The sequence below is a fragment of the Delphinapterus leucas genome, chromosome 10 (genome assembly GCF_059928025.1).
Source record: "Delphinapterus leucas isolate spDelLeu-1000000601 "Yukka" chromosome 10, BTC_Dleu_Yukka2, whole genome shotgun sequence".
NCBI lineage: Eukaryota > Metazoa > Chordata > Mammalia > Artiodactyla > Monodontidae > Delphinapterus > Delphinapterus leucas.
In genome coordinates this window covers 10683197-10702624 of record NC_143138.1, presented here as the reverse complement: position 1 = coordinate 10702624, position 19428 = coordinate 10683197, and the positions used below count along the sequence as shown (strand labels likewise).

The 19428-nt window shown below is 45.7% G+C and overlaps 1 protein-coding gene across 2 annotated transcripts; it reads right to left on the bottom strand.

Moving 5' to 3' along the window:
* Positions 1–1461: 1461 nt before the first annotated feature.
* Positions 1462–19411, bottom strand: CD83 (CD83 molecule). Of its 2 annotated transcripts, none has more exons than XM_022586708.2 (5): positions 19252–19411; positions 19044–19159; positions 6664–6862; positions 4451–4557; positions 1462–3063 (listed from the first exon to the last, which is right to left on the bottom strand). In XM_022586708.2, the coding sequence occupies exons 1-5, from the start codon at positions 19286–19288 to the stop codon at positions 2938–2940; spliced, it is 585 nt and encodes a 194-aa protein (XP_022442416.1). In that variant the 5' UTR covers positions 19289–19411; the 3' UTR covers positions 1462–2937. The 2 variants fall into 2 exon arrangements, with proteins under 2 accessions (XP_022442416.1, XP_022442415.1); XM_022586707.2 differs by having other exon boundaries at positions 1471–3066; positions 19252–19400.
* Positions 19412–19428: the final 17 nt, after the last annotated feature.

Genomic DNA, 19428 nt, shown 5'->3' with positions numbered 1-19428 from the left:
ATCTGCTAAGAATTACTATGAAAACAAAACACACAGGCCTTCTTTTGGGAGAATGTGGAGCTAATATTCATGTCCGTGTTTGTGTCTTGGGACATCCCAAGGTGAAATTATTATAACCGTAGATCTAATTCCATAGACAAAGCAGAGCTCTGAAAACAAAGCTCTCCCTGGCAACAAAGAATAAATATGGTCCATGATCATCTACCTCCTCTGAAATACCTTGAGAGGCTTCAGTGACGGCAGTGGAAAAGCAGCTCACTGTCCTTGATGAATTCTGCCCTTCCCACCCTGACCCTTCTCTCTCTCTCTCACCTGTTTCTCTTACACACACACACACACACACACACACACGCACACACACACCTTTTCTTATACCAAAGACTAAGTATGAATGTTGAGTCTACCTGATCTCAAATTTCCATCATTTTTTAAAGTTTAAATCAATCCAAACTGATGAAGGGCACCCCCCTCCCCGGCCTCTCAGGCACTATAATTCTAATGACCATGAAGCACTTAGTTTCATCTTGTATTAATCCTCTGAAAGCAACATGCCTCTCCCACCAAGTCAATTCTGTTTTTAACAAAAGCACTTTGTCAAATATTCACTGTCCTTTTGCCACTTTCTCTGCTGCCTTTTTCTCCTTTTTTGTTCTCAGGTTAATCTTGTTCTAATGTTACTATTTGCCAGATACTGGGCTAGGCTCTTAGATATATTATCTCATTTAATCCTCACAAAAGCCTAAGAAGCAGATACTATTTTTATTCTTATTCTGAAGTACCGCTAGCTGTGGCTTAGAGAGGTGAATCCCCTGCCCAAGGTGGTAAAACTTCTAAGTGGTGAAGCTGGGCGTCAAACCAACTAAAAAGTCTTGAGTTCTTCGTTACCGTGCCAATGGTCTCGCCAGCATTTTTGGTAAAGCATTTGAGGATGGAGTTGATTCCACTGAAAGGGAATCTATAGCTTTTACAGACATATTACGGGCATTCATCTTCACAAAGAGTCATCTTCCAAAGTGGATTCACCTATAATGCTTTTATATCTATTACAACCACCAACCACTTGCACTAGATTGTTCTTACCATTGAGGGAGGGGAGGTAATGGAACTATTTGAGAATTTTGAGTGAAATCCCGTGAATCCCAGGTACAGAGCCCCTGACTCTACACATCCTTCTGAAGTAGAAACCGTCCTCCTTTCCATCCCTCCCACCTATGGTCACGCATGTGGTCAAGCTGATCAGGTACTGCCTGGTGGCAAGGCAACTCGAGGATGGATTCGGGAGCATCTTTGGGAAGAAGGGGATGCCGTTTCACAGACGTCTACCTGCCATAAATGCCCCCACACACACACTCAGAGGAAGGACTCAGCCATGCTTTCAATTCTCGAATTTCATCTTGGGTCTGGTTCTCAAACTAGTTTACAGACATACCAGCACTCATCTCAAAGTCTCACGAGTAGTTTTAAATATAAAGGAGGAAAACACTCCCTCTTCACATGCATACATTTAATACCATGAAAGCTATGACAAAGAGGCAAAAACACTAAACTTGGCATCCCTTTTACTCCCTAATATTAGCATGGGCAATATTCTCTTCGGAAAATAAGTAGGGAAAGGGCCAAGTCTGATAAGAGAAACCCAACAATTACCAGAACGTCAATGGGACATTTGAGAACTCCCTTCTCCCCGTGGCCTGGTGGCCCCTGAGTGTCCGCATCTTGGAGTACTTTTGGCCGGTGCTTCAAGAACAGACCACTGAACTGGCCTCACTTCCCCAAAGGAATTCATACAGAAGACTATGGGAAAGTGTCCTTTGTAGCCTTCTTTGTTTGGAACGATGGAAAACATAAAAAATGAAAAGCATTTTCTCATGCCCAGAGCACCACTGCAGTAATAAGGATAACGACCCAAAGGAGTTTGGAATTTTGATAGTGCTTTATACTCTTTCAAAGAATTTTCACATACGTTTTTTTCAATCAACTCATACATCAACCTTTTGGTTTACAACTGAGAAAGTAGAAACCATAAGGATCTTGTCCAAGATCAGACAGCTAAGTAGTGGGACAACTGGGGCCAGCATCCAGTTTGCACAATTGGTCCAGCATTTTCATCAGGTCCCTAAATAGCTCTCCCTCCTATTGTCACAGTTTCCGACTTCTTCTCGCCCTCCATATACAGGCTGCTTGTCAGTTAACAACGATATCTAACTGAAGATACAGATTTTAAAAGGAGAAGCAGCACAAATCCTTCTTTGACAAGTATACAGAGATATAAAAATAATTGTGACATTCTTCTCTATTGCTTCTTTATGGATGCCTTTCCCAGATAAAAAGGCCCTGTTGGGGACAGTTCATCGACCTGTTATTTCTGCGTACACATCATACTCCTTGGTAATAGCAGGGCCTTCATGCCGGGAAACTATTTGCTAAATATTTCCCTCTGTCTCTCAGCTTAGCCTGTCACTTTCTCCCAGACATAAAACATCTGGGCTTAGACAAGAAAACACAGCAAATTCAGAGATGTTTTCCAGATGTGGAAGAGGACAGCTGCCCTCAACGGTCTACACAGGGCCAACTCCAGGCATTCATATATCCCAAGGTCCTTTTCCAACTGCATCTCACCATAGCTTTTCTAAGACTGAAAAAAACCTGTCCAAGAGGTTGACCAGATAGCTGAATAAAACGCTAAGAAGGTCATAAAGAAGCAGCACTGAAAAGCACCCTGTAGGCGGCCCCGTGCTTTGTGGTCATGTCACAATTTTCAAGGCCCCGCTCACAAAAAGTGGGGTGGGATCCACTTTTGGATGTTTCAGTGAAGTGAAGGGCTTCACAGGAAGGATGATGTGTTCAGTGTGGGGCTCAGGCTTCTCCTGTTCGGTGTGACATGGACGCATACCACGGAGCCTTCAACCTTGGAAAAACAGTCTGCAGAAATCCTGCTCACACCAGTTCTGTCTTGTGAAGAGTCACTGGCTCCAAATGCTTATTTGGGGAGGTAACTGGGAGAAAAGCATGTTCCATGGCAGGTTTAAGAAAGTCTGGAAAAATACTCTGCTGTCGTGCAAACTTCTGAAAAATAAAATCAAAGAGATACGTTGAGAAGTGAATAATTGGAAAAATGCTTCAGCTGTCACCTGGATTTAAACTCCATTCATTAGGAGCTGACTGGACAGCTCATGTGGGAGCCCTCGTGATGCGGGCTACGTCGCTCACTCTACAGTGGGCTTGTGCTGTTTCGCCGGTATCTCCAAACCTCAACCAGGAGTTACAGACTGGGGCCATTTCCAGACCCTAACACTAGGATTTCCTGCATGGAAAATCAGTGCCCAAAGAAACAGGCATTTGCCAACAAAAAACTAGAGTCACTCATTTTAAAAATTTACCGCCAGGTAATGCTAATTATCTTCTTATATGCAAATAACTCTAAAGACCAAGCTGTAAGTTCCCTTGGGGGAAGGACATAGTTCTTATGCGTTTTTACATGCCCCCCAGTGCCTAGCATAATGCCTTACACACAGTAGGCGCTCAGTGGTCTTCTGATGGACTGACGTTTAACATAGCAACCAGAGAGATGAGTGTTCGGCCAGCGTCAAGCAAGTGAACAGATGGGGCCAGTGAGTGACTAGAACCAGCGCTGGAATAGCTCCTGGGTGACTGATGTCCCGGTCCCCAAATGGCCAGCACTTCCTGATGTGCTGAGACATATGGGACAGATCACTTCCTAGTGGGTCAGGCCCAGAGCTGGCCCTGCTCCCCTACGACCACTGTCAACCCAGGTGACCAGCCATGCACAAACAGGCTTGGGGGGCAGGGAGGAGTCTAAGCTGGAGTCTGCAACCAATAGGTCAAGGGCATGTCAAGGACGCCCAAGTACTGGCCAGCAGTCCTCTACCCCAGGCCACACCCTGTGTACCTCTGGCTTCTGAGGATTCATTCTTAAAAAGTGATATCTAAAATAGCAGCCAGAAGTACCAAAAAAAAAAAAAAAAAAAAAAAGTGGTGGAAGTACCAAATTATAAGAGGGAATCTCTAAGAGAAAAGAGTTCAAGGGCCAACCAAGGAGATGGATCCATCACCAGGGTGGCCGGGCTTGCTCACCTGCCTACAGAAAGAACAGCACGTCGCCCGGATGGTGGATGGGCAGGGTCCAACTTTCTCCCACCGTATCTACAAGGCCCGCTGGTCCTTTAGGAGGATCCTTTGGCATTTCACAAACTTCCACCACTATCTTACTTCATTTTCTCTTCACAAGGCTCTGTGTGGAGCCACCAGCTGGAAAACAAGCTGGGAGCTTCCCAGAGAGATCCTCACAGTCTGGGGACCTCTGTAAGGCCAGGGTTCTGCGAATAGGTCTCTTGCCATTATGAAATGAGTCACACTGTCTACAAAACGCATTCGATTGGTAACCCAGGTGATCTTTTAATAATGAGAGATGTTTAAGAAAGATACTTACGCAAGTGAAAATGATGAGTGTCACGTAGAAAATGACCAGAGCCAACAGCAGGACAACCTCAGCTCTGTATTTCTTAAAAGTCTCTTCTTTGCGTCCCTTAGAGCATCCTTTAAAAAGAAATACGTAAAATATGAAGTTGTTGAACAGGGCTCTTCTACCAGGATGCAAAAGCTAAGAATGTTTTGTTCTGGCTTATTAAAGTCCTACTGGTCTCCCCTTCTTACCCTCACGTCTGTACCGTGGGAAGGACATCGGTAATGACGGTGGTGGCCGCAGCCGGCGCTCACACTCACCCTGTGTCTGGCTCCATGCAAAGGGGCTGACATCCAGCATCTCACTGAACCTTCAGGGGCAGGTCTGAGTACCCCAGTTTACAGAAGAAGGAGCCAAGGCTCAGAGAGACTGAGGGATTAAGGCAGGTGGCAGAGCTGCCCTGCTATTACGGAACATGTCGATGTGTCTTTGTAGACCTGTTAAAGCCCCTCCACCAAGGCTGACAGCCAACGGGGGCTACAGACCAGCTCCCTGGGGGCTGCTAAAGGCTGTGGCCTCAGCCCCGGGAAGGGGGCAAGTGCAGGAGGAGGGAGGCCTTCAGCCCAGGAGGGGACAAGGCGGGGACAGCTTCTCCCCACTCAAGCACGACATCCAATGTGCAGCAAGGTTGCTCAGGGAGCTGGCTTGAGGACTGGGGCAGGAGAAGACGGAGTGAGGGTGACAGGAGGGGCTTCCGCCCTCAGGGCCACGGATGGGCCTCCAGACAGCTGTCGACCCCTGAAACTGGATTCAAGATTTTATGCAATGGTCTGGGGATGGATTCTCACAGAGGCCTGTGACCCCAGAAGAGAAGGGCTGAGAGCCACTGATGGTTCTAACATTTATCGAGCGTTCAGTATGCCCACCTCAGGCACCAGACTGAGCATTTCAGTGCAACATCTCATTCAACCTTCACCACAAGCCTGTTTTGTAGATAATATCAATATTATATTATCCCCATTTTAAAGATGAGAAAACCAAGGCTCAGAGGTTTCCCCAAGGTAAGATGCTAATGAGCAGCTGAGCTAATATTTGAACCAGATCCAAGTGGCTCTAGTCTGACCACTCAACTTATAGGCAGCACTGCCTTCGCAGAGGACGGAAAAGCAAGCCAGCTTTTCCCTATTCCTTTCCTCTCTGCTCCCCGCAGGACACGCCTGCCCTCTCTGCCCTTCCTGCCAGGCTGCTCCCATTTCTCATTCATGCGAACAATACTCACTGAGGGAGCGTACCACGGCAGGTACGGCAAATACCATGAAGACAAATGAAGCAGCGTAAAGGGCGAGAGATTGAGAAGGGTATAGGGGGTGTGTGTGTGTTTGTTTGTGTGTGTGTGTATAAGACAGTGAACCAAATCCAAACGCTGACCCCTAACCAGTGATTGCGTTCTTGTGAGTGTGGGAATATTATCTCGCGTCAGATTCCTTTCCGCTTCTCCGTGGAAGGAGAAAGTAGCCATTGTACAAAGTCAGGGCCTCTGTAACAACATGTTTGTCATTTCAAGCCTCAGCCACTAACAAGAGTTGGGCCAAAGTCAAATGCAAGGCGTATTTTAAGCTACATAAAGAAAAGTTATGGAAAAAAGTCCAAGGAGATAATCCTTGTCTTTATACTTGATTCCTGGTCTTACTGCATAGAGCAAAAATGTGCCTTCTGTCACGGGAACGCTATTTTCTTGCTGTACCCTTTTTCTTTGGCTTGAGTTGAGGTATTGGGACATTCAATTGCTGTAAAGTGGGAGAGGAATGCTGTTCTCATGTGAAAAAGGTGGAAACATGAAGCAGCTCCCTTAGGCCAGGTTAGAAAGCCCCCAATGAGTAGAATATTACACAGTTATCTGATATATTCGGGAGACTACCCAATTTCCCTGTCTTCCAAAAATTAGACTTGGAAACTTCCTATTGGCTCCGAAGGACTCTTACATGAGTAAGAGTTGTCTGATTTAGTCGCCTGACTACCTTTGGCATCCACCCCAGTCAGACTGGGGTAGATCTGTCCTTATTAAAAAGAAAGTAGAGAAAGTTATGACATCCTTGCAGTAGGATTTAGCTTTCAGCCACAGATATTATCCAAAGCTTCTGAATTACAGGGTAAACTTGGATTGAGGGGATCAAGTTTAGGACCTACAGAAAGTGCCCTGCATACTGTAAGAAGAAAACAGGTGCCGCAGATCACCTCACCTGTCACTTTCAAGATCATGGTGCCACTTAGGTTTCTCTGCCCTTCTGGAGCCACCAGAGTGCACCTGTAGGTCCCCGAGTTGCAGCTGGTAGTGTTTTGGATCCTCAGGGAATACAGCCTTTCCCTGGGGGCCTCTGAAGAGGCCCTCTGCTGGTTTTCCTGGGGCACCTCCATCCTCTCTGCACTGCCATTTGTGAGCTGTTAAGAAAGAATCGTATACAGACTCAGAGACATAGAGGACAGGCTTGTGGTTCCCAAGGGGGAGGTGGGTGGGGGAGGGATGGATTGGGAGTTCGTGATGAGCAGATGCAAACTAGTATATATAGGATGGATAAACAACAAGGTCCTACTATATAGAGCAGGGAACTATATTTAATATCCTGTGATAAACCATAATGGAAAAAATATGAAAAAGAATATATATATATGTATAACTGAATCACTTTTGCTGTACAGTAGAAATTAACACAACATCGTAAATCAACTATACTTCAATAAAATAAATTTAAAAAACAAGAATCAAACCACATCATGCTCTACTGCCAGAACCTACAAGCACTGGGCCTCCATGTCAAGGTTCTACCTCTTGTTTTCATAAAATCCATCCTCAGCTAATTGTTTTAAAACAAGATACTGTGTGTGTGTGTGATACCTGGGGGAGGAGGAGAGAATCTAGGAGAATCCTTTAAGGCTCCATCCTTTTTAGAATAAGATCAGGACTGCATTTTACGATTCTCTGTATCCCTACATGAAGGAGAGAGTGTCCCTATGGATGATAACCGTGTGTCACTGACGACTGTGTAATGAAGCGTATGAATCACACTGAATCACACTCTCTTGCTGGTCGTTCTCTATTCAATGTTCTCTTGTTTTCGTCAGATACCAACTCACCCACTGACTGATTCTTATTTTTGTAGCCCGGCCTTTTATTGGGAAACATTTCTAAATCTGTTAAGGTCATTGCCAAACAACTCAACAGAAAACACAGAGATACAGATGAGCAACGCCTCTCATGAAGTCACCCTGTTCTTCAGAGACTGCGTACCTGTGGGGTCATCTGTGACGCTGCAGGATGTACCACGCTTACGCCTCTGCTAAGGCAGGAAGACAGCTGACAGCAGCGCCACGTGGAGATCTTATGTGTCAGGTCACTTGGTAGTAATATCAAGATATACATGGAAGGGCAATTACGGCTTAAATCATTGTACCCAGGATGGACCAGCCCAGCTGGGGTAGATGCCAAATTTAGCCAAACTAACTGGCTGGTTTTCTTTCCCTGAACAGTCTTTGCAATTAAACTGGTGGGGTCTTTCCATCATCTCCTACTTCCACGATTAAGCACACATCACATTCACCATCAATTCCCTTCTTCCCCAGATATATTTTTAATTTGTCTAGTTAACTTGCTCGTTGATCCTCCACTGAAATGTTTTAAAGCTTCTAAAACTCATTTACATAAACAGTAAAGCCAATCACCGTTTTCAGTGTGCAAGGGCAGCCCCGAGCCCTTTGCTGGGTGGCTGGGGAACAGCAGGGAGCCTGGGATTCAGTGGCATTCCTTCCCTGTCCCCAGCGTAGTGGCCGCACCAAAGGGCCCCCTTAGGAAAAGACACCGCAGTCAGACACTGCTGCTGTCTTTGCCTGCACCTGCCGCTGTTTAATCTCCTGTACTGGGAGCACCCTACAACTCCTCTCCTACTTTTCAAAAGGCAATCAGCAAAGGGAAATAAATAACTAAGGAATGGGGGGAACACAAAGTGAGGCAGAGGCAGCCCAGGACAGAAGACATACATGCACATACACACACACACCCTCCTTGGTTTCTGCTTCATGTATTAAGTCGGGGAATGCACCTTGAGGTCCGCGGAAAGCTCAGATTCCAGCTTCCACGGCTCGGGCTCCTATTGGCATTCCTGTGGAGTGGCCTGCAGAGACATCTGGTGGCTGATTTATCGCTCCTGCAAGAAACCCTGCTTCATTCCCTCCTAGCACTGGGCTGAGACTAATAGTTTTTCTCAGGCGAGGTCTACGAACGTAAATCCCATTTCCTGACAGTCCTTGTGCTGAAAGGTTCCTTCCAAAATAATCAAGACTGGGGCATTTAGGTGTTCAAAAACAGAGCAAGAAAACAAGCAAACAAAAAAAGGAGGTGTGGTCAAGGAACCTCAGGCGTCCAACTGATTTTAGAACACGTCTGAGTTAGACCAGTTTTCCCCTTTTCCAGTCTGATTAAACCAAAAATTGCAGCCTTATCATGTGCCTGCACCTCTCCCCTCCTCTGCTGCCCGGCAGAAGTGCTCCCTCTGACCAGAGCGTTTGATGGGTCAGGTGCCCAGGACCACCCCGGGCCAACCGCTTCCAAGACTCCCTCCCCCACCTCACCCCCCAAGGCCAGTTTGAACTAATTAACTCAGCTTAATCTCTGCAGTCCCCATGATGCTGTCTCAATCTGCTTTTCTTTTCTAAATTAACCTCCAAATGTGTTCAACTCAGATGTCTTTCCAATAGATTTCACTGGAATTGAGTTTTGTAGAAATCCCTGCACCCGAAAAGATGGAAACTTGGCTGCAACAATCATTCCGGGATTTTCTCCCTCAGATTTTCTCCTTAGGGCGGTCTTCTCTCCTATCCAGTGACCCCTCCCTCAACTCAAAAAGACCTATCTGAAAGTCAAGATCAAAAACAAAACAAAACAAAACAAAACAAAAAAAACTGAGAACCCCTCTGGAGCTGGTGGAAATATAAACTATTGTGCTTTATTTACATAAAGATGGCCCCTTTATCACGCTGGCTGCTGGGAACTGCTGAAGCAAGTAAGTGGCGGTAATCAGACCTGACTGGCAGTGGCCTTCTGCCTATTTGCAGAAGAGAATTCATTTTAAAAATCGGCAGTAACAACAAAAAGTAGTTTATGTGATGGTCAGATTTCCACGGGTCTCTGAAAAAAACCTCCAGAGAGGTTATTTTACAATGGCAAAGCCAAGGCAGGGTGAAATCATAAGAATGAAAGTAAGAGGTAGGGGAAAGGCAAAACGAAGAACCCCAAAGCAGCCTGCAGAATTCTGATTTACTGAACCACCACAGCCATCAGTGGGATCCTGGCAAAATATCTCAACTCTCACGGGATCATCTTCCAATGGCCCCTTCCTGGGTCTTCCTGAAAGACCCAGAGAACTGAGAGAAGTACTGGCTTAACCTGGGACCTCTGGCCAAAGTGATGAACAGCTCTCTGTGCCCGATAACTACCTGTAACAAAAGGAACCTTCTGTAACTTCACACAGTGAGCATGGAAATAGTTCAGAACCTTCCTTCTAGCTTCAAGCTGCAGGTAGGTACATAGCCTATTCCCCCTTCCACCTGCCTACAGCCGCAAAAATAGTTGTAGTTTCCATGTTAACGTCACACGCTCAAGGTACGAGTGCCGCGCTAGCAGTACCAAGAGACTTTATGCAAAAGTTCAACTCAGCGTCTTCAGCACCGTGGCCAAGCAGCCATCACCCTGCAGTATCGGGGGGAGTGAGCCGTGGCCCAAGCTGCACTGTTCAAGAACCGAAGGAATTTCAGGGGGAGGAACATGGAATAACAGCAAATGGGCCATCCTCAACTTCGCTTGGTTTTATGAATTCTTATAAACATTTGAGCTGGCTCAAAATCAACCACTGGCAAGAATGACTCTCAACATTCCAAATCTAAAAGTGTTTCATTGCCTCTCTGCAAAAGCATTTTAGGAAATAGTCATTTATAACAAAAGGAACCCGCAGATTCATTCACAGCCGAGTGTAACTCACAGGAACTATTTAACGCACACCTTGTGACGCTCGTATTGCAGAGGGCTACGCCACAGCACGCTGGGGGCAAATTAATTCCGCAAAACACGCATCCAAATTATGCTTTTTAAATCCACATTCCATGCATTAACTCTTATGCTGACAAATTTTATCTTTCTGATTGAATTAGAAAAGGCAAAGTATAAGACATCTCATTTTCAGTAAAGCCTACGGACTTTTGTCTCAAGGCCTCCAATTTGACTAAATAATTTAAATACCATATTCCTTCTCTAAGATGGAGATCTGACCTTAAGGAAACCACAAGCCCTAAATTAAGATCAATTCTCTTTAATTTGCCGAATACTAAACCAAGCAAATACAAGTAGTAATTTTAAACGCATGTGAATTGTTTTTTTTAATGGTGGATAAATTTGAACTAGAAAGAAATCAAATAGATATCTAAATATGGCTGAAATTGAACCTATATTTCAGTCAAATCCCCATTGTGAAAAGGGATTTTTTTAGAAGTTTACATAATTTTATCCACATATATGCTAACTTCCTAGATTACCATCTTTGGATATAAGAAGACAACAGCTCCATTCCTATTGCAAAGAATTTTGATTCCACAGCCTTGAAATCCAAATTTATCATGCATGAGATCTGTTAGGAATGTGATAGGAAAGTAAAAGAAAAGGGAAGAGATTTTTTTGAGGAGAAAAATGTGTGCATATATATATGCATATAAATATTTAATCTAACAATTTAATTAAACATATTTAAAGGAATGGATGTTAGTATTTAAAGGTGGTATTAAATTAGTCTGATATATTCCAATCACATCGAACATCTTTTTTTTATTGCATTTCCCATGCACTAACATTCATGTACCTTGGTTTTCAACTCAATTAAAGTGCCAATATAATCCCCATTCATCATAAAAACAGCTCTTTATAACATGCAAAATAGTTTGGCTCAGAGGTTGATGTCATAATGGGGGTAGAATGTATAAGCATTAACATCGTATTTTTCTAAGTGTAGTTTTATTGGAAAAATGATTTTCCACTTTGAAATTTACTGGGTCTAACAGACAGAGTTGGATTTATGGCTGTTAACAGAGTTATGAGTATGGCAGAGGCAACGTAATTAAGAGCACAGGCTTTGGTGTTGGACAGACGTGGAAACAAACCCCAGCCCCACCAAGGCTAGCTCTGCTCTTGGCGAAGGGCCTGGAGCTCTCAGGCTTCGTTTGCTCCCCTGAGATGGGGGAGGGTAACTACACCTCCCAAAGTTGGTGTGAATATACCTATGATGAGGTAGGTGGGTACTGTAGCCTAGCGTCAATCACACAGAAAGCGCTAAAAATGTTACCACTCTTTTTTTTTCACAGCTAAGTTCTAAACAGTTCCCTGCACGTAGGAAATATCCAAAAAGTATTTATTTAATGAATGAGTGAATTTTAGAAACAATGAGGAAGACACAAGGGCACTAGCTCTGGAATCAGAAGACCTGGAGTCAAGCATCAGGTAGCTGGGTTGCTTTACCTCTGACTTGGATTTGCTCGTCTTTAAGTACCTTACTTCCCTCATGGGGTTATTTTAAGCATCAAATGAGAAAACACATAATAGTGCTTCATAATCGGTAATGTTGGTAACAGGAATTGTTGTTGTATCCAGTAGCTTTCTACTCCACCCACCCATTCAGTCATTTCTTCCAGCTGATACTTCCAGTCTCCTCTGGCAAAGCTGTTCTAGAAGTCCCAATCTCTGCTCTAGGGAGAAAGTTTTTCTGCCCACAAGGTCTCCAAAGTAACCACAACTTTCGGAATTTCTAAGCCACCATCATAACGTGGAAAATACCCTTTGGATCTGGGCTTTGAAGGCAACGTTGGGCCACTCACTGTTTATGCCAATCGTCCTTCTTCCATTAGTTTCTTGTGGGTCCTGCTGGACCGGGAGGGGCATCCTTACAGGCTCTGAGTTCACGTCCTTTGGAGGGCACTACATCTGGTTCTAGAAAAGGCACACTTGACTCTGGCCTGACCTCCGTGACCAGAGGGAATGGTTCTGATGGATCCGTGACCCAATCAAAGCCACTTAAGTATAATCTGACATTGTTGAGATGGAAGAGACACAGTCTTTTGCTTTGCACTTGATCTCGGGAGGACAGACAAGTCTACAGTTACCGGCTACTATCTCACTGCCACGTGGAGGCTGATAATAAAACCAACACGAAGGAAGGAAAAGTTGAGAGATAGAAAGTCACCGAACCCTGAGGATATTCACGAACCTCCAAATTTAGCCTTACCGCAAACTGAGTGGCTTAAGACAACAGAAACTTATTCTCTTACAGTTCTGGAGGCCAAAGGTCAGATATCAAGGTGCTGGCAGGGCCGTGCTCTCTCTAGGGGAGAATCTGTTTAATGCCTCGCTCCTGGCTTCTGGTGTTGCTGGAGACTGGCATTCCTTGGCCTGTAGACACATCACTTCAGTCTCTGCCTTCACCTTCATGTGGTGTTCTCCCTGTGCATCTGTCTCTGTGTTTCTGTTTTCTTATAAGGACACCCGTCATTGGATTCAGGGCCACCCTAATCAAGTATGGCCTCACTTTAACTTGGTTACATCTGCAAAGATCCTATTTCCAAATAAGGTCGCACTCACAAATACCAGGGATTAGGACTGAGATATAACTTCTTTGTGGGACACTATTTAACCCACGACATCAGGCATAACTGAAGTAGGAACTATATTTTGATTTTTAAAAAGTATTTATTTCAACCACATGAGCCAATATATTCCCTTTTCTTTAAGCTAGTTTTGATTGGATTACAAGCCTTCACAACAGAAAGATTCCTAATTGATAGGAGCACCTTGCCCCACTCCAGAAATAAATGTGGCACATGCGGGGCTATCTCCACGTGGCTCCGACCTCAAGGCCAGTCCTGCTTTGTCACTCAGGCTCACATGCCTCCCACTGCTCGGTGAAAGAGACACCAGGGTGTGACTGGACTCAGGTCCTTTGTTCTCCAGAACTGACCCAGTGAGTCAGGTCCTAGGTGAACATGAATTGTCTATGGCAATGAGCATCTATCTTTTCCCATAGGTTTTCCCCATCTGGACCAATAGTCCTAGACAACTACCAGCTCTTCTGGAATCTATCTTCTCTTGGACAATTGGGACAAGAACGTGCAGTAGACTAGCTGGTGCTTCACAAAAATAGCAAGTGACAGTCACAAGCCTTGGGCTCTTACTTCTATACCTACCTAACCACATGACACACACAGAAATTTTACCCAAGCATACCCCAGTGGAAAAACAAAAATTAAAAATATGCTTCAGGTGTAAAGAGTCTTAGGGAAGTACTTTAGTTCAGCGCTGGTTTGAGCTAGCACTGTTGGTAGAAAACCCCAAGAGTAGCCAGGTAGGACTTATGGAAACAGTTTCAGATGGGGGAACCCTCTTTTTAGGTAATGTATCTCTTTTTAGTCCTGCCCTTCATAAAACCTTCCCTGATGTCACTGAGACCTTCTTCTAACTTCCTCTTCTTTGTGTAGTGACATAACCAAGTACAGAACTAACATACTCGGTCCTCATGTGACTCGGGTTCCCCCTTTTATTTATGGAAAACAAGTGTTTGCAGTTTTTTCTCTTTAACTCTCAGTTGCCCTTTTCCTCCCTACCCTCTTCCAAGCTGCAAGATTTTTAGCAACTTTGCTGTGTCTCATCATTGTCCCCAAATCTCAGCGCTCCATCATTCTCCTCTGGTTGGGACTTCTTCTAGAGCCTGGCCCACTCCTCCCTAGAACCATGTGGACAACAGAACTGGTGACCAAGAGAGAAGGGGAGGTAACCCCCAGGAATGTGCTGCAGCCTCACGGAGTTAACCCAAGGGCAGTTTCACTGCAGTGAAAGACTAAAGCTTCCCTCTGAGATTCATCTTCTGGGATGAATTATAGTCTGTCTTTCACCACAAGAAATACGCTTTTCCTCTGACATAGTTTTCACGATGTTATCCTCTTTGCTTAAAAACTTTCAAAGGCTCCTTGCTGCCGAAAGGACCAAGTTCAAGCCCTTATAATTCAGCATTCGGGGGTGTTCACAGTCTGTTCCCAGCCTGCTTGCTGGCAGTACCTCTCAGTCCTCTGTGGTATGATTCTCCCTTCCAGGTCATTAGTTTCCCCTCAGTCCCCCCAAATGCATGTGGATTCATGTGTGCATGCCCTTGACAGTCCTCTGGCAAAAGGTCCATCCTGGTCTTAGGATGGCTATTGCCAGGCGCAGGGCTTGGCACACATTTGGGACATCGAAATATTTACGAACTGAGGAAAATGTAAATATGGGAGACATCTGAAAATTCACTTTTTGCCTTTCATAGTCTGACCTAAAGGTTATTCAATCAGGTCAAGTAGTATAGGTGCCAATGGGGATGGTATGATTTTTCTTTGATGCTCACACAGGCATTGTTTTCACATTTCAACGTTTCGGCGCTTCTGTATTTAATGTAGAAATGTTTCCTTTTTCTCCTAAAACATCTCAAATCTATCTTAAAACACACGTCACTCTAGAATCAGGTGAGTGCAGGGAGCGGTATGCATTGTCTCCTTTGTGGGTCCATCAGGGTTGGTGGCTGTACAGATGCCATCTGCCCGGGCCATTCATCAACCCTAGCCCCTCCGAAGGCTCCTCCTTAGCACTTCTTCGCTTTGGGGCTCATTGTCACACAAGATGCTAGAGACAAAAAAAAGGACTCCACTGAATAGGAGATTAGCAACATACATGGAGGACAGCTCATAACAAATCAAGGACAGGCAATATCCATGTAGCGACTGTCCTGAACTTTAGAAGTAGCTTCATGCGAGCCCATGAATCTGCTCTCCTTTAGTCCCCAGGAGAGCCCATGACCCGCCACAGCTGCATCTCTCCTAAATATTGTAAAGTTGAAGTCTGATCTATTCTCTGAAATCATGGTCTCACTTCCCCTTTCTCCCTTCCTTTGGAAATCATCTAGAAAGGGCACTTGTCTCGTGACGCACCTCTGTCCTCACCCCCGTGGTGTCACTCAGAGATGACACTATATATCCTCTTTCATTATGCCTCAACCTAGGGTGCTGGGGCTCCCAGCACAATACGAGACGGTGCTATGTCGCCCTCGTAAGTAACCACTCATTACGAGCAGTGGCGAACTTCAACCACGCCTGAACACTCCATTCATCCAGTGTCATCCTCCCCTTCCAGACCTAGTGCAGCCTCATTAAAGAGAGCGTGAACCCGCTCCGCATGCAGCACAGACGTAGCTCTTTAAGGGATGTCCTCACTCCTGGCAGACATGGGACTGGGCTATGACCCTCTTGTGCTAGAATCTAACCCAAGGTCACAGCCATGTTCTTCTACTTTGGTAGAAGAGTGATGGACCAATGTCTCTTTGCCTCAGAATAGCTCAAAATACCTCCCTCGACAACCACAGTCTATTCACAGTCCTAAGAGCTAAACTGAATGGATATATACCGCATTAACTTTTCTATTTCTTCCCAATCATTCACTCTGCCTTCAAAGGTACAATACGGGAAGGGATGAGAGGGGGCCCCGTTCTTGGATCCCAGTTGGGAAGACATCAATCCACAGGAAAGAAGAGTTGGGCTAACAGGAATTGGGCTATCTCTGCCCACTCCTGGCTCTACCTTTGACCCCTGGGCATGTCTATATTACACCCCCCACCCAGTCCCCTGCCACTGTGCCTTTGAAACAGAGAGAATAAAATGGACACTGTTCCCAACTCACCCTGATGTTGCAAACACTAAATGGATGCCGTCTGCTCCGAGCCTTTTGGTAAAAGGCTCATGATAAGAAACACGTGGTTTACATGCCTTTTGTTAATCGTAAGTAATCAGTGCCAACTGGACAGTGGCAGGACGCTCTGTGGTGCCGGAGAACTGAGTGGGAAATGGAGTTTTAAATTGTGAGTCGTTATAACTGTAATTGTGATATGCAGAAGGCCTGCAAGAATGCGATTCAATCTGGCGGACGGCGAAACCCCACACTCCAAGGGACTCTCTGCTTACTTGATCAGCAAGCAGCCTACAACTGTGCAAAGTGGTTTTACAAACCACCCTACTGATGATCCAGCTAGGCTGGCTGTGGTCACCAGGCTTAAATTCCTCACTTCATAGCTACCTCTCCGCATCACTGAAACATTTTACAAGAAAGTTGTGGGAGGAAATGACAAGATAATCTTCTGTAAAATGCAGAATTTCAGCATTTCACCACTGGCCTTATTTCCAGAACACTCTAACCATTTTTGTTGTGCAAGCACAATCGATGCAAAAGTATAATTCCTGGGCTGGAAAATAACAAACATCTACAGAATACGCTGAGACCTGTTCAAAAGTACTTGAAAAATAAAGCATATCACTTTCAAGGTATCTGATTAGTTTTCTGGCATAGCATAGCTCTCCTATCCACCATGAGTCAATCACAGTTTCCTCCTTAAAAAAAATAACTAGGGTATGAGTTTTCAATGACCCTATTCCATGGACCAACAGAAAAAAAGAGAATGCCAAGAGACTATTGTCTTTTCCTCTTAAGAGAGCTTTGAGAGACCTTCAGGGTCTTTAAAGCTTGCAAGAACTGTGTTCAACAAACAAGCACATACATTATAGAGTTACATCATTAGCTGACATCCAAGGAAAAGTCAAAGGTTAATCACTCTGGTTGACTGCATCATTCCAAATGACCTCGTGCAAGATTTAACTTGACAACTGTTTGAACTTTACAGTCTGAAATTTCATCTACTTGTTTCATGAGTACTTTGTAATTACTCCCCTGGGGATATTAATATTGTTTTCCCTTTTTAATTGCTCTCTGAAAGGGATCGTGGTTTCATGTTTTTCCCCTCCTTTTAGATAACCAAGTCCCTGCCTGGCTAGCCCAAAGACACTTTCATTTTCTTTAAGTAATTAACAGAGAAAACAGAAATAACAAGATAGACCTCTAAGAACCTAGGCTGTGGAGCCAGACTGCTTGGTTCAAATCCCACCTCCAGCGATTAGCCCGCTGTGTAACAGTGAGCAGATTATTTCACTCCCTAAGACTCAGTTTCCTCATCTGTAAAGCAGGAACAGTAACAGTATTGATCTCTTAAGTCCATTGGAAGGATTGGAACAGCTGATGTACATAGATATTTACCTCAGAGCTTGGCAGATGGTGAGTACTCAAATAATATTGGTTTTACAATATTTTTATTTACATACTATTGTTTTTACAAGGGAACAATTTTGGAATTGCTGTGTTCTCTGATCCCACAGTGAATAAGGTGGAAATGAAGTAGGAATAATAACAAACCGACTTTCATACACAATAACAGCGTCCCGAGGCCCCAGCACCGTTTCCACTGTGCATAATCATAAAGGGTCAGCCTGAATTCACTGAGCACCTTCAAAATTAGCAGGGCAAACACTGGGTGCCGTGCAGGATACACAAAAGCAGTGGCGCAGCACTGTCCCCAGGGAACTGACAATCTGGTTAGGAGACACACACACACACACACACACACACACACACACACAGAAAGAGGTTAACGGTCCTATGCTGCCTTGTTAAATGGCTAGATACTTGTGCAGGTTCTTACAGCATCTTTTATGGTGGGCAGAAGAAAACCCAGCATTTTGTGGAAAGCTACAAACGCACAGAGATTTCCTGTAAGGTAAGATGACAAATCAGTGAGCTCCGCAGAGTAAGGCTGGGACATCACAGTCATGGTGCTTCAGCCAGAGGTGCCACTGTGGCAGTAACCTCATTAAAGGCAGGGAGCATCGGCAGCAAAAACAAAAACAAAAACAAAAACAAAAACCAGTGACAGCAAACAGTGGCTGCTTGGGTTTCCAGTGCCACCAGAACCACAATCTTAGAATCTGCAAAGGTTCCAGTTCAGAGGAAACCTTAAAAAAGCCTCAGTCTGACTCAATTCTCTTACAGTAGGGACAGTGACATTGTTCTTACACGCGGGGAAGCCTCTGTGCACCATCACAGACGCCCTCCTTGCTGGACCTCTCAGGACGGCCAGAGGGAGGAGGCCAAGGGTACCCCAGAACGGGGATGACAGATAACTACCACCTAAGAAACAAGCCTATCACTTCTCTCTGGCACTCCTTCCTCTCAAGTTGCCCCCTCCCCGCCTCCCCAAATGTATGAGCACCACCGTCACAAAACACCAGAAATCAGAAATCCGGGAGACCTTCCTCCCGTCCAATGCCAAATCTACAGTAGCTGCTTTCTCCCTGGCCTGCTGTCCATAACCACAGGTGGCCTCTGGAATTAATCCAAATAAGAGGTTCTCTGCCCTCCACAACGTCTTATTTGGATCATTCATCTCAGGGCCACCTTTAGAGGCAAGAAGATTGAGGTCCCCGGGGGAACTAAATCTAAGTCGGCCTGTACCTGGATGCGCCTGGGCTTGGAGCGGTGATGGGAGAGGCGTGTGGGAAGACCGTGTACCGAGTTCAGCTATGGGAGATGCCCCCGAACCCGAGCCATAGAGGGTCGCCAGCCCAAGGAAGGTGGTTGCCCGGTCTGCAATTAAACCACCCAACCCTAACTCGCCGGCCGCGCCGCGCTTACCTTGGCCCAGAAAACCGCGTAGCGGACCTGCGGGTCCCAGGGGGCAGTGCAGGGCAAGTCCACATCCTCCGAACAGGCCACCTTCACCTCCCGCGCCGCGGGCACCAGGCTGCAGGCTGCAAGAGGGAGAGAGAGCGGCGTGAGCAAGCGAGAAAAGGGGGTGTCCCGGGGAGGCGGGTGGGGGGCGCCGGGCGTCCGCGGGCCCTACCGCAGCTCAGAAGCAGGAGCTGAAGGCCGCGCGACATCGCTGGGGACTGCCGGCGTGGGGCCCCGGAGCTGCCTCTTGTACCCGCACGCACCGGGACTGCCCCGGGCGGCAGTCCCGGGGGATCCCCGCGGGCGGCGGAAGCGGCGGCGCGCCTCCCCCGCCTCCGCCACCCGGGGC

Bases quoted from the DNA above. Each gene is read 5' to 3' on its own strand.
- CD83 (XM_022586707.2), bottom strand. From the start codon at position 19,288: ATGTCGCGCGGCCTTCAGCTCCTGCTTCTGAGCTGCG. The intron at 6,863-19,043 runs GTAAGCGCGGCG...CTTTCTTAACAG, and splicing joins ACGCGGTTTTCTGGGCCAAG to CTCACAAATGGCAGTGCAGA. The intron at 4,558-6,663 runs GTGAGGTGATCT...TTCTTTTTAAAG, and splicing joins CATGATCTTGAAAGTGACAG to GATGCTCTAAGGGACGCAAA.